The following is a 13,552-nucleotide window of genomic DNA, read 5'->3' as shown; positions in this document are numbered from 1 at the left end:
TCACTCCAGCTGTTGAGGAGTTGTGTGTGTTGGGCGTGTGTTAGCTCAACCTGCTTGTTTGTTTCAGGGAGGATGTAAGTCTGATGGAGAGGAGCAGGTATAAGTTCTCCCCTCTTCCTCTGCCAGAAGAGCTACCAGCTCTGTTCCATGGTGAGCTACTGCTTCTGTCTCCTTCCAACCCCCTAGCACTCACCCTTGTTATATTACTCTCCACCAAACTGACATACTGTACCAAAGGAATCTTCCACCATGTTGCCATAGAACAGCACCATTCTTTAAATAGTTATTTCTGAACTTGTCTCTAAACACACCTCACATACCACTGACCTCCTTTGACAGGATTCTGCTTTCACCTGGTACAGTCTTACTGCTCGACAGAAAAATACAATTAACAAGATACAGTTAGTGACCCACTTAAAAAATGTATTTCACCAAGCAATGCTTTAAAAAATGTTTTAATTGTATTTACAAAAGCAATGGATTACCTATTTGATGCATACAATGTCTCACAAAATGTATGCCTTGCTCTGTTTTCTATACTGTATTTGGTTAAAGTTAAGTTTGGATAATGCTTGCAAGTCCTAGTGCTTAAGGTTTGGCCTAAAATAATAAACGCTGTATTTGACTGGTTTCAAGTTTGAGATGCATTAATAAGAAGGTCAGCACTGTTACTCCTTCACCACCCTAGCGTCTTACGCAATGAGCTGATATGTTGGGTCTTGATGAATGGTAAATTATGTTATGTGTTATGTATGTTTTCAATCAGCAGTGTTTCCTCGCAAGGGTATTATCTTATTAAACACTTCTTTTCATAGAATCCCTTAAGATTTAGATTAGATTAAATGATAATAAACTACAGAGAAGCCTCTGTCTGGGCTTGTGAAGGCTGTGGATTAGACAGTTGTGTTGAGAAACTTGAGGGTGGTTGGCTTGTCTAATACCGGTTATTACCTGGTCAATTTGAAAGGATTAGGTGATCTTATTTTGACTCCGCCCACCTCACAGATACCTTACAGGCCAGCGAGCAGATCCCAGAGCTCCTCACGCTTCGATTGGTCGATCTCCAAGGGGCTGTCATCAGTGGGAGCAAGGTAAAAACCTTCCCATTCCAAGTCAGTGTCTATCACATGGTTGCTTTATCTGCTGAGAACAAATGTGTATTTCCAAATGTGGGGGGACAGCTTTTTTGAATAACTGGATACAGAGGGATGCGGCCATCAAACAGAATTTTCTTGATAAAAAATTGGGAAGAAAGATTAACTGTTTTCAAAAAGTGGGTGAAACATGTTCCACCCATATATAATGAAACCTATGCCCCTGTCTGTCTGTAAATAAAGAAAAATACTCCAGATTTACTTGTTTATCTGGGACTTCGCTCTACAGAAGAACGGCCTGCTCTCCATCACCCCCAACTCTGTGAAAGACCTGTTCTCCGTGCTGCGGGCCTGGTGTTGCCGCGACCCCCCCAAGCCCAAGGACCCCAGCCTGCTAAGACTGACCCTGCAGTGCCTGACTGCAATGATCCACACCCTCCACGGCAGCAGCCCAGCTGAGCGGCAGGTGGAGATTAAGACTGTGCTTGACGGCTACTTCCAGGTCCTCAACTGGAACCGTCCCCTGGGCAGCGAGCCGGGGGGCGGGCGAACCTGGGAGGACAGCCTGATCACCCTACAGAGCCAGATGCTTAGTAAGAAACCTCATAGTTACTACACCACTCAGGACCCATCTTTAATCAACTTTAGCTCTTTTTCACTTTTTTCACCTCCACTCTCCAGTGAATCTACCATGAAGAAAGATATTTTGCTTGGATACTGATTCCGTCTGATATTAATGTTGCAGACATGGCTTAAAAAACTGTTGTGAGTCAGTCAGTGTGTGTGGTGCTATTTAGGAAATGTCTGTCTATCTCTCTGTGATGAGTCAGGGTTTAAACCGCTGTGTTGCTGCCCTCCACAGCTGCGATGCCAGAGATCCTACAGTGTCCTGACAGGCCTGTGCTGCAGGCCATCTTCCTCAACAACAACTGCTTCGAGCACATTCTCAGGCTCATCCAGAACAGCAAGGTCTGTCTGTGTGTGTGTCTGTATGTCCATCTGTCTGTGTATCTATCTGTCTGTCTCTACCCACATGTCTGACACTGTCCACATTTTTGTTCACGTCAGCCTGTGTCTGTCTACATGTCTGTTTGCCTTCCTGACAGTCCGTTGGTGTGTCTGCACTACCCTTTGCTAAGGTGGTGAAGCAATTACTGTTGTCAACATATCTAGTGTGATACAAACAGACACAAAGCATTTCTAAGTTTCTAACTTCTCAAGTTGACAATGTGTCCGTCTCTGTCTGTATGTGTGTCTGCTTGTGTGTGTGTGTGTGTGTGTGTGTGTTTGTATCCTGTAGCTCTATCAGAGCAACAAGAGTAGGACGGAGTGTGTGTGTGACCTCACCACACGTTTACTCACAGAGGTGGAAGTGGACCAGGTACTTTCACCATGATGTTGATGTAGGTCTGTCAGCAGGAAACTCAGCCTCCGACTACACCCCCCTCCCTTCTCTCCCCTCCCCCTCCCCTCCCTTCCCTCGTTCACTTCTCAGAGCTCTTTAAACAGGAAGCCTTCAACAGGAAGTGTGAGCCATTACGCTCATTTGCTCAGTTTTTATAACATGGCTGTCTGTTTCTATTACAATTGCTGAATCTCTTCAATAAATAACTCCCTCTTCCTCTGACAGCATAGTCTATGCAATTTTTTTGGAGAGTTATGATGTTTTATGTTTCAGTATAAAAAATTGTTGACTCCCTAACATTGTTCACACAAATACCTCAGCCCTTAGTGAAAATAGATACTGGAATACATTTTTGGGGACAGGATGAAGTACCTATACCTAAGGCAGACATAGGTCATGTTTAGGACTAGTGGCTGGGTTACCTGTTGACAGTAGGAGGAGAGTACTATCCTGTGTGCATGTGGTGGTTAGCTTTCCATGCATGTCCAACCCTGCTGTTTTCAAGGCTACATAATTCTACATTGCATGACTGGTGTGGTTGTATGATTTTAAGTTTTTTGATTAACTCGCATGGTGAAGCTTTAGTGGTGTTGGTGTGATTTCTTAGTGTGCTTGTGTTGCACAATGACGCTACAACAACCTTTGGGAAGGAAAACAACAGTATTTTTTTGGGTGGCGGTTATAACCAACATGTCAGGACCTGTTAGTATCTGACAAAGAGAAGGTTGTCTTTATCATCAACCAACTTCATTCATTTTAAAGGTTTGGTCAAAGTACTCCAGCTTGGTGCGTCTTTTCCCTGGTGTTTACGTGATGTTGCTGTCTTTGGTATCAGTGGGATCTCAAACAGTGACTGAAGGTGTGTTGTGTAACAGAGTGTTTGTGGTGTACAGGTTTGGGAGAAGGGTTCAGACTGTATCACAGTGCATGCTCTGGGGGTCCTCACGGCCATCATGAGTAACTCCCCCTCTGCCAAGGTAAGAACCCTCCCACTGTACCACCTTCATAAACTGTATAAAGTAATTCTACTGTACGACCACTACAAATATCATTGTATATGTTACATAACAGAACACCTAACATTTTGCAGGATTTTAATCAAACTGACATAAGACTGTTATTGTGTTATTAAAACTATTTGATTTAAGTAGTACTAGTGCTATATTAATGGTTCTGTACTGTAAGTACATATGTATGTAGATCAAAATTTCTACTGTAACATTTTGAAATCATTTACCACTGTAAACACGCAACACGTACCTCAATGTCATTGTGACCTACTAAATAAAATGTCTGCAAAGGCACATTATACGTCTGGTTATGTATCATGTACTGCCATTGGTTCCATCTCTTTTGTATTGCTCCATGTTTTCATTTCGGAGGAGAGGGGCGAGACAGCCTGTAAAGGACACCATGCTCAGGAAGTCTCCATGTATTCCCTCCTGAGAGGAGATAGAGGCATGTGCCAAGCTGCACCATTTTGAGTGGAGCGAGGTGTTTCAGCCCCTCTGTCTGTTCCTCTTCAGGAGGTGTTTAAGGAGAGGATCGGCTACTCCCAGCTGTTTGATGTTCTCAAGAGTCAAGGCCAGCCCACCAAGAGGCTGCTACAGGAGCTGATGAACATGGTGAGCAGAGGGGGAGGGCAGAGAGGCACTGAGGAGAGATAAGCAGAGGGGAGCAGAAAAGAGAGGAGCAGAAAAGAGAGGAGCAGAAAAGAGAGGAGCAGAGAAGAGAGGAGCAGAGAGGAGTGTAGCTTGTCAGAGTATAGAAGAGCCAAACAAGCTTTCTCATTAAACTGATTTGGAGACAGTCAGCACAGACTGAGGTCATGCCTTTGATCAAATGTATTATACTCATCATCCCCTCCCTCTCTTCCTCTCTCTCCCTTGTTATCTCTCTCTTCCTCCATTTCTCTCTTCCTCCCTCTCTCTTCTTCCCTTTTTCTCTTCCTTCCTCTCTTCTTCCCTCTCTCCCTCCCTCTCTCTCCCTCTCACTTCCTCCCTATCTCTCTCTCCATCCCTGCCTGCCTGCCACCTTCCCTCCAGGCAGTGGAAGGGGAGCACGCCCACGCACTCCACCTGGGCATCAGCAACGACCAGCCCCTGTTGCTGCTCCTGCAGTGGCTGCCCGAGCTGAGCACCCAGCGGGAGCTGCAGCTACTGGTGGCCCAGTGGCTGGCGGCCGTGTGCGGAGGCTCCCTATCCTGCCGCACCGTGGCAGTGGAGGCCGGCCTGGTGGGAGCACTGCTCCGGGTCCTGGAGGTGCCCCAGCACCTGGACAGGCAGTGTGCCGATGCCCTGCTGGGCCTGCTGCAGGACCTGGGCTCCCTGTGCCTCCGGCCGGGCGAGCTGAAGAGCCTGCTCCGCCTGCTAAGGGTGGACCAGGACAGCAGGACCGGGAGGGCGTCTGGGAGGGGCTCACACCCGTACTGTGCCCGCATCATCAGGGTGCTGTCAGCCATGGCGGCCAGGGAGGGTAGAGACAGCGCCCTGCAGTACTTTGACCTCACGCCCCCCATGGCGGGCATCATGGTGCCCACGGTCCAGCGCTGGCCTGGCAGCGCCTTCGCCTTCCACGCCTGGCTCTGCCTCAACGCTGACTTCCCTCCTTATCACTCTGAGTTCTCCACTCCCAGTACCCCCTTGCCCACCGCTGGCACGGGGGCCCCGCGAGGCATGGGGAAAGGCCCTCGCAGGAAACAACTCTACAGGTAACCATGATTGCGGAAATCAAGTCAAGAGTACTTCACAGCATCGTTTGTTGCTACCTAGTGGTGTTTCAACCGTGTCCTCTCTCTCTCTGTCCTCCAGTTTCTTCACGGCCAGCGGGACGGGACTGGAGGCCTTCTTCACCATGGAGGGGGTGCTGGTGGTGGCTGTGTGCACTAAGAAAGACTACATGGCTGTTTGCCTGCCTGACAATCCTCTCACAGACTGCTGCTGGGTGAGATTTCGAGACTAACAGCCACCCACACGCACACACACACTGCTAACCTACGCACATACACACACACCTCTAACCTGTTGTCTAACACAAGACATATACTACTGGACCTGTCCTGCTCATCCATTGTGAGGAACGTTGTTATGATAATGATCTATATTTGAAGTGCGTACGTGTTGCACTATTGTATAATTTGTGGGTGTGTTCCTAGGATGTGCTCTGAAGTGACTATTTGCAGACATGCTCTGCATGCCAGCCCTGTAAATGTGTTTTGTGAAATAAAGCCTGTGTCATCATGGCTTTGTGTGTCTCTGGTCTCTCAGCATTCTGTGGACATCGTCCACATCCCTGGCCGTCGTCCATTTGGACAGAACATGGTCACCATCTACATAGACGGAGAGCAGTGTAAGACTGCCCAGCTGCGCTTCCCCTCTTTCAATGAGGTAAGAAAGAGTAACTGCAGGGAGCTGGAAGGGCTATGCTTTGAAAAGACCATTGGTTTAGCACTGACTGAGGTCATTCAGAGCAAACTGGAAATGCATAGAGAGGGTTGGTCTATGGCAGGGTGTTCAGGGCAGTGCTGTACTGTGTTCCTGGTAGTTCTTCTGTCATCCCTTCTGTATCACATTCTCATGTTGTACTTCTTACTCTTCTGCTTCTTACTCCTCTTTCACCTCCTACTCTACCTCCTCCTCTACCTCGCTCCTCTACTTTCTTTTCCACTTCCTCTTCTCTCTCCTCCTTTATCTCCTCCTCTTCCAGCCTTTCACCTCTTGCTGCATCGGCTCCGCGGGCCACCGGACCACTACTACCACCACCACCACCTCCCCTACCCTGCCTCCCCCGTTATCCCAGTCAGGGGAGTTTGCCTTTCCCGCTCACGCCTCCCCCCTCACCCGCTCCCAGTCCTTCCCGGCCACCTTTGCGGGGGGGCGCTGGGGGGCGCTGCAGGAGTCCAACGTGCACACCATCCCCGCTGGGCTGCAGGACACGGAGTGGGGGACGCCGAGCTCTCTGGACGGCCTCCTGGGAACTGCCTTCATCTGCCATGAGGCCCTGCAACCGCTACAGGCCAAGGCGCTCTATGCCGCAGGTACAATGTCGACTCACGTCTGCCGAGTTATACATGGTTGTGGTACATGGTTTTACGGTAACCTTCTCATCTTCCCCCAGGCCCCAACCACGTGTCTCTGTTCAAGGCGGATGGAGAGCTTTCGGACCTCAACAGCAAACTCCTCCTCTACTACACTCCACAGGTGGGTGAGGTTCAGATGCTCCTCAGAGCTGCTGAAAAGCCCTGGCAGCACCCAGACGGTACTGATTAAATCTGTGTTCTCAGGCTTTCAAGAACCAGATTTGTCTGGATCTGTCTCCCAACCACCAGTATGACGGCAGGCTAACTGGACACCAAGTGGTTAACTGGGACATCAAGGTGTGTGTTGTCCAGTCTGTCGTCTCTGTACTGTTAATATTGTATTTATATTATATACACGTTCTCAAACGTGTGTTTGAGAACAACAGCACAATTACTATAATGGTTCTCTTTCAGTAAAGTGGATACACCTGTATGTAACTGTGTCTGCATGTATGGATGGGTGTATGTACATGTGATGTGTGTGTGTGTGTATGGATGGGTGTATGCATGTGCGGTATGTGTGGCCATTTGTCTGTTCCATGTCAGGATGTTTTGAACACGGTGGGGGGCATGGGAGTGCTGCTGCCCCTGCTGGACCAAGTGTGTGAGGCCGAGCAGGTGGACGGAGTTGGGCAGGAGACCTCGGACCTCCTGGGACCAGAGCTCACCTCCTCAAGAGGGCCCGTCGGCATGCTGTTGCCACTGGGCAAGTCCTCGGGTCAGTATTCCCTGCCCTTGAGGAAAGGATAGAGCCTGTTTTGAACTTTGAAATGCAATCGCTCTGTGAATAGGCATTATAGGATATTGGGAGCTGTACTTTTAAGTGGATTTATTTAGAGAGGTATCCAGAGAGGTATATCCAACACGTTGTTATTCTAGAATGCTAAGAATGGTCTCTGATTCCAAATCGCATCTGCATTCTGAACACATGCTCCAAAATGCACCAAGCCATCTCAACAAACCAAACACTATGATCACTGTTGGTGAGTGACAGAGGGGAGCCTGACACAGAGTCGCTGGCCCTGGTTGTCGTGGTGAAGCCGTGGTTGCTAAGGCGGTGACACTGTGTCCCATGTTCCTTCCAGAGGGCCGTCTGGAGAGAAACAGCATCGCCGCCTTCCTGCTGATGGTGAAGAATCTGATTCGCCATCACCCCGTCAATAATGAGAGCCTGCTGAACTGCCATGGCCCTGCCATCATAGGAGCCATGTTGAGCAAGGTGAGAGGCAAAACTTTGTCTTTTAACTCTTATTCTTATTTTCTTATGCTTTTACCCAAAGTGATATGCAAATGGTGCATATAGTACAGAAGATAAGACAGACCACCTGCTCATAGAGGAGCTTTAGCTCCTCATGGAAAGGCCAGATGCCCCGAACCCTCAGGAGACTCAATAACATCGGCGCTCATCAATCATGTACAGTATAACGATTAGTCTTTAGTTACTAGCAAATTAATTGTTTTCATTGGTTTTGTTGTTGACAGATGAATTTCAGTGTGTACAGATGAGGGGCTTGAAACTGAATGCCCAGGGCCAGGGTGCCTGTCCTGGGTTGGAAGACTTGTGTCCTGTATTGTAGTGTTTGTAGATACGTGTACAGTGGGGTGGGCTAGACGGAGACTGTTCTACATTCCAGCGATGCTCCCTGGGAGAGCGAGGGAGGGGTCGCTGCTCTGACAGGACATGTTGGTGTATGTTGGTGTCTGCAAAGCCAATCATCCTGGAAGGAAACACTGCTCTAACAATCACACCATTATCCACACACACGCGCGTGTGCACACACTCACTGACACACACTCACAAACACACACACACACAGCGTCAACACTGCCGTAACACTCAGCCACACAGGCACCAACTCCCTCTATCACTCTTACATAGTTTAAACCCTTCAATTCACTTCACTGAAGCAAGACTCCCTGGCACACACACACACACACACACAGACATCAGATTAATATCAGGACTGTAAACACTTACAGTCACTTTCACCCTATGCTCTCTCGTACCCACCCTACGCCCACTTTCCCTACCCCCATCCTTTCCCATTCTTCCATCCCTCCACCCCCACCCGTACCCTATCCCACTCCCCACCCCCATCCTATCCCACCCCCCCATGCGTAACCTAACCCTCCACCCCATTCCTTAACCCCACCCCCATCCTATCCCACATATTCACCCCTATCCTCATCTTATCCCACTTACCCACTCCCCTCCCCTCTCCCCCAGGTGCCGGGCAGCATGATGGACATGAGTGTTCTTATGGCATGTCAGTTCCTGTTGGAGCAGGTGTCCAGCGAGGGGAACAGCCCTCTGCTCCTGCAGCTCTACCAGCACCTGCTATTTGACTTCCGCATCTGGAGCAACAGTCACTTTGCTGTGTGTTTGGGTAAGGAACCGATACCCTCTTTACTGTGTGTCTGGGTAAGGAACCGATACCCTCTTAACTGTGTGTCTGGCTGGGTAAGGAAAGGAATACCTCGTAACTGTGTGTCTGGGTAAGGAACCGACAACACTCTACTGTGTCTGGGTACAGCACTACTACAATACTACTACAGTACTACTAACGAAGCTGTCACATTGTAGTTTTTCAGTGAGCTCCATTGGCAGTGCTGTCTTCTCAGTTGTATATCTTCTCTACTGTATGAAGGCCATGTCCAGTACTTGTCCACGGTGATCAAGGATGGCAAGCAGCGCATGAGGAGGAAGTACGGGGTGCAGTACATCCTGGATACCATACGGACGCACTACAGGTAAACATTACAGCACCTGCACAGTAAGGCTCAGTCACCATGGGGATGTGAATACTGTACCAAGGCACGTTTGAGTAGATGTGTTAGGTGTGTTTTCATGGTTTTGGTATTATTTTGTCTCACTGACTGACTTTCTGCCTGCCTGCCTGCCTGCCTGCCTGCCTGCCTGCCTGCCTGCCTGCCTGTTTGTCTGTCTGTCTGTCTGTCTGTCTGTCTGTCTGTTTGTCTGCTTGCCTTCCTGTCTGTCCCGCAGCATGGAGAAAGACGGCAGCCGCCTGTCTGATGAGAAGCAGACGGTCCAGATCTCTCTGTTCTCCCTGCTGAGGGATTTCCTGCTCAGGTCTCCCAGCCCAGAGGAGCTCCACAGTGTCCTGGCCTACACGCTCGCCGTGGGAGAGGAACAGCAGGTACGCAATCCTGGACTCACTCTCTCTTTCTCTCCTGGCTCTCTGTCTTGTTCTCCCTACACTTTCACAGTGAGTTTTAGATGAGTACATGCTGCATTGATACATTGTTGTAGCCTCTTGGTCCAGACAGATCTAGTTTATGTATCAACTAGTCAATCAATCTTTGCAAGTCATTGCAACAAATGCAGTGTGAGTGCTGAACATATAAAGTTGATAAGTAAAAAAATAACATAAGTTTAAATTAAACATTAACATGAAAAATAATACACAAATATACTGTATAAGAATGCTAATAAAACAAATAAATAAGAAGTAACAGACGGACATAAGTCCAACTAGAAATTATCACATTAAATAGAAGGCAGACTAAAAAGGTCTGGGCCTGAAACACACAACAACTGTGGCTCGAGATACCGCAAAGACTGCGGCTTATGTGTTTTGGATTCCCGGCCCTAGGTGGTGAGTGCGCTGGACGTGCTGTACTGTCTGTTGCGGAGCACGCCCCCCAGAGAAACGGTCCAGACGGTGCTGGTGGAGTGGGGTGTGGAGCAGCTGTACTGCCTGCTCCTCACCCCCACCTTCGGGGACGAGGCCCGCGAACGAGTCTTCAGGGTGAGGACCAATAGCTCCGGACCAACCGCTCATTTTAGATCTTCAACTTCATCAATGATAATGTCAGTCGTGGCCGGAAAGATGACTGACAATGTTAAAGGGTTGACTTGGTTTTATAAAATGTGCTCGGATCATTTCACCAGTCAAGGCAGAGTTGTAAGATGAGCACAGCAATGGGTTACAGACAGACGTATATACAATGGAGTTCAGATATAGTTTCGAGAGAATTCTTCCTTACAGGGCACAGCATGTGGTCAGCATGTTTGTATTCTTGAAAGGTTATACTTGACCGTATCGTAACTTATTAAAGCCTTTTCCAGCATAGTTTATACTCACTGACTCTAGCGAGTAGCTAGTTTCTAAACAAGCTAGACCCTTATCTATATACGATCTGAGTGTGTCCACAACATGACCTCTTGACCTAAGGAGAGAAGCCTCTCTCTTACACAGAAATTGAAGCATATCAATCCAGCTCTATGAAATCTTATTAGTCTATCTTTGTTATGAGACAAATGGGGACTGTTATCTAAGCATGAGGTGTTTTTGTGTTTTCTGTCTGTCTGTGTAGGTACTCTACAAAATCCTGAAGAGTGAAAGAGTGCCTGAACGGACTAAGCACCGCGTCAAGCTGAAGGATTTTGGCTACCTAGGCCTGGTCTGTATCCTTGGAGACATCCCTGTAACCATGACCACAGTGCGGTGTCTGTACGAGCAGGTTCTTGCAACAGGTAATCCAAAATAGCCTCTGAGACACTGGGAATTTGTTTTAAAAAATTATAGGGGGGTTGTAGCTAATTCTGTATTTTCTTCTCGACTGTGACGTCTGTTGACACGCAGATGCCAGCCCTAGCTTCAGAGACCTCCTGGCTGTGGTGTATCTGTCACACAGAGCTGAGCTCACTGTCCGTCTGGACGTGTGTCGCAAGGTCAGTCAGCCTTCGGATGTTCTTCTTTCAGATTCTGTCAGGGTGGTTATTTTTATTGATTGAGAGTGCCATTGGTGAAGAATAGAAACTTAAGTTTGAAAAGATCCATTTTCGGTCAGCTTCAAGGACAACCCAAGTTTGTTCACTGATTTATAAAAAAGCATTTCATTAAAACATCACACCTCCATTTTCTTACGTCACCTCTCGTATTTCTTTCTCACCTCCTTCTGCTACCCCTCTCTCTTTGCTACTATCCCCTCAGCTCTTCCACCTGATCTACTCCAGCGAGGACTACGTCAGGCAGCTGGCTCGTCAGCCCGGCTGGCAGGACGTCCTCACTAAGCTCTATGTGAAGGAGTCCTACGAGTCCCGAGCAGCCAGCATGGAGGACTCCAGCACCCCCAGCTCCCTGGAGCCCCCCGCCCGCCTCCTCCTCCGCCCTCCCCTCCGCCCCCCCCTCCGCAGGGACCACAGCATAGTCATAGAGGACACCCGGCCCGACCTCTTCCTAACCTACACCTCACGGGATGAAGAGGATGAGGAAGAAGGAGGCCTGCGGGACCTCTCAGAGGGTTTCTCCAACCTCTCCCAGTCACCCCTTAACGGCGGCGGGGGGCAGCTGAAGAGCTACGCACACTCGTTGCATTTTAAGTCCTTTGACTCAGTGGAGCAGGGGAGCCACTCGTCCTCCCTGTCCAACACGGTGGACATCCCCTCAGCCCGTCCCGAGGAGGAGGGGCTCTACCACCCCCTCTCCCCCTTTGGCACCTCCCCCTTTGAACTGGAGCTGGGGGAGGCGGGCACAGGGACGGGCACCATCACACCCGCAGGCAGTCAGGGAGACACCCCGTCCCCCCTGGAGCACAGCAAGCCCTTCCCCTCTCTGAGGCCCAGGAAGAGCTCCAGTCTGTCCAATGTGCTTGACGATGCCAGCTATGGAACAGACCCTCCCACCGGAGACACCATCTCCAACACCTCCAACCCTCAGGTAGGGCTCTTAACCTTTAAGCCCTCAATTCCTCAGGTCAGGCTCCTGCCTGCTTCAACAGGCCCCAGGCTCTGCTGCTTGAATCCATCACACTTTTAGAACCCATAAGTTCTTCATCTTCCTAATATATTGGGTTTGTGTGTGTGTGTGTGTGTGTGTGCCAGCAGACTCCGGAGGAGGAGCTGTGTAACCTATTGACCAACATCGTGTTCTCCGTGCTGTGGAGCGGCAGCGGGGCCGAGGGTGGCGAGGATGCCGTCTGGAGGGAGAGAGGCCAGGTCTTCTCTGTCCTCACCAAGCTGGGCTCCTCCTGCCAACTGGTGCGCCCACCCGACGACATCAAACGAAGGTTAGTTTCAGACCAGGCCCCCGTCCACCATCTGTCGCTAGCACCACAGGGAGTCAGACCTCAAAGCTCTGAGACTCAGTCATAATGTATCCTAAGCCGTGTGTGTGTGTGCCAGCCTGTTGGAGATGATGCTGGAGTCGTCCCTGTCGGACCTGCGAGACGCCCAGGGTCAGTCTCTGCCCCACTGTCCCAGCCTGGTGCGCCTTCTCAGGCTGCTCCAGGACTTCCTGTTCGCTGAGGGAACCGACAACCACGCTCTGTGGAGCGAGAAGGTACCCCCTCCAGATGAATACTTCACTCCTTTGTGAAAATCAACTCTGTATGAGTTTATTCATGTATGGGTGCAGCCTTTTCAAATGAGAGTCATGGGAGTCTGCCCAGTACTGTTGTTTGCTTACAATGTATAGAGGCTCAGGAGGGTGTGGAGGCCTGATCTTCATTAGCCAGGAATGCTGTGAAGGATATAGCTACTTCCTGTTATTGTCTGTATTATCTGTGTGTCTCCTCTCGGCCTGGTTTACGGCAGGGCAATAAATTATGTGTAGGAGTTGTTGTTCTCTGACTAAGCTGTATTTATTGTGTGTGATGAATAGTCAAAGTTAGCCATGTGTGTTGAGAGGTGTGGTAACAGGTCCTGCTTTGTGTCGGGTCCTGGCTTGCAGCGTGTGGCTGACAGGCGTTGTTGTTTTGCAGATCTTTGAGGGGGTGGTGAACCTGCTGGACAGGCTACAGGCATGGCACTGTGCCCCGGGCTCCCCAGGCTCTCTGGAGCTCAGGGAGATGGCCTATATCGGCCTGCGCATCATCACGGGATACATCCAGCAGCAGGACTCTCAGGTTAGCCTCTTGCACACACACACTCCACCCACCACAAATAATAAATGCTCACACCATTTCCCTTTCATAGTACAGGGATTCAAACAACCAAAGGTCAGGGTGATC

The 13,552-nt window shown here is 49.5% G+C and overlaps 1 protein-coding gene across 4 annotated transcripts in view; it reads left to right on the top strand.

Annotated features, from left to right (window-relative positions):
* Positions 1 to 13,552, top strand: part of nbeal2 (neurobeachin-like 2) — a 36,397-nt gene that overhangs the window by 11,541 nt on the left and 11,304 nt on the right. For 2 of the 4 annotated variants that reach the window (XM_067238833.1, XM_067238835.1), the window contains exons 6-30: positions 68 to 150; positions 1,006 to 1,091; positions 1,384 to 1,687; positions 1,957 to 2,063; positions 2,395 to 2,475; positions 3,393 to 3,476; positions 4,026 to 4,124; positions 4,545 to 5,209; positions 5,310 to 5,442; positions 5,766 to 5,885; positions 6,205 to 6,535; positions 6,616 to 6,698; positions 6,782 to 6,874; positions 7,124 to 7,295; positions 7,663 to 7,796; positions 8,805 to 8,964; positions 9,226 to 9,328; positions 9,582 to 9,735; positions 10,192 to 10,347; positions 10,916 to 11,075; positions 11,185 to 11,273; positions 11,536 to 12,261; positions 12,426 to 12,610; positions 12,726 to 12,882; positions 13,304 to 13,447. In XM_067238833.1, the coding sequence (XP_067094934.1) occupies positions 68 to 150; positions 1,006 to 1,091; positions 1,384 to 1,687; positions 1,957 to 2,063; positions 2,395 to 2,475; positions 3,393 to 3,476; positions 4,026 to 4,124; positions 4,545 to 5,209; positions 5,310 to 5,442; positions 5,766 to 5,885; positions 6,205 to 6,535; positions 6,616 to 6,698; positions 6,782 to 6,874; positions 7,124 to 7,295; positions 7,663 to 7,796; positions 8,805 to 8,964; positions 9,226 to 9,328; positions 9,582 to 9,735; positions 10,192 to 10,347; positions 10,916 to 11,075; positions 11,185 to 11,273; positions 11,536 to 12,261; positions 12,426 to 12,610; positions 12,726 to 12,882; positions 13,304 to 13,447 (4,609 nt within the window). The remainder of the gene's footprint in view (positions 1 to 67; positions 151 to 1,005; positions 1,092 to 1,383; positions 1,688 to 1,956; positions 2,064 to 2,394; positions 2,476 to 3,392; positions 3,477 to 4,025; positions 4,125 to 4,544; positions 5,210 to 5,309; positions 5,443 to 5,765; positions 5,886 to 6,204; positions 6,536 to 6,615; positions 6,699 to 6,781; positions 6,875 to 7,123; positions 7,296 to 7,662; positions 7,797 to 8,804; positions 8,965 to 9,225; positions 9,329 to 9,581; positions 9,736 to 10,191; positions 10,348 to 10,915; positions 11,076 to 11,184; positions 11,274 to 11,535; positions 12,262 to 12,425; positions 12,611 to 12,725; positions 12,883 to 13,303; positions 13,448 to 13,552) is intronic. The other 2 variants (XM_067238834.1, XM_067238836.1) reach the window with 2 other exon arrangements.

The sequence above is a fragment of the Osmerus mordax genome, chromosome 6 (genome assembly GCF_038355195.1).
Source record: "Osmerus mordax isolate fOsmMor3 chromosome 6, fOsmMor3.pri, whole genome shotgun sequence".
NCBI lineage: Eukaryota > Metazoa > Chordata > Actinopteri > Osmeriformes > Osmeridae > Osmerus > Osmerus mordax.
This window is presented reverse-complemented; position numbering and strand designations above follow the sequence as displayed.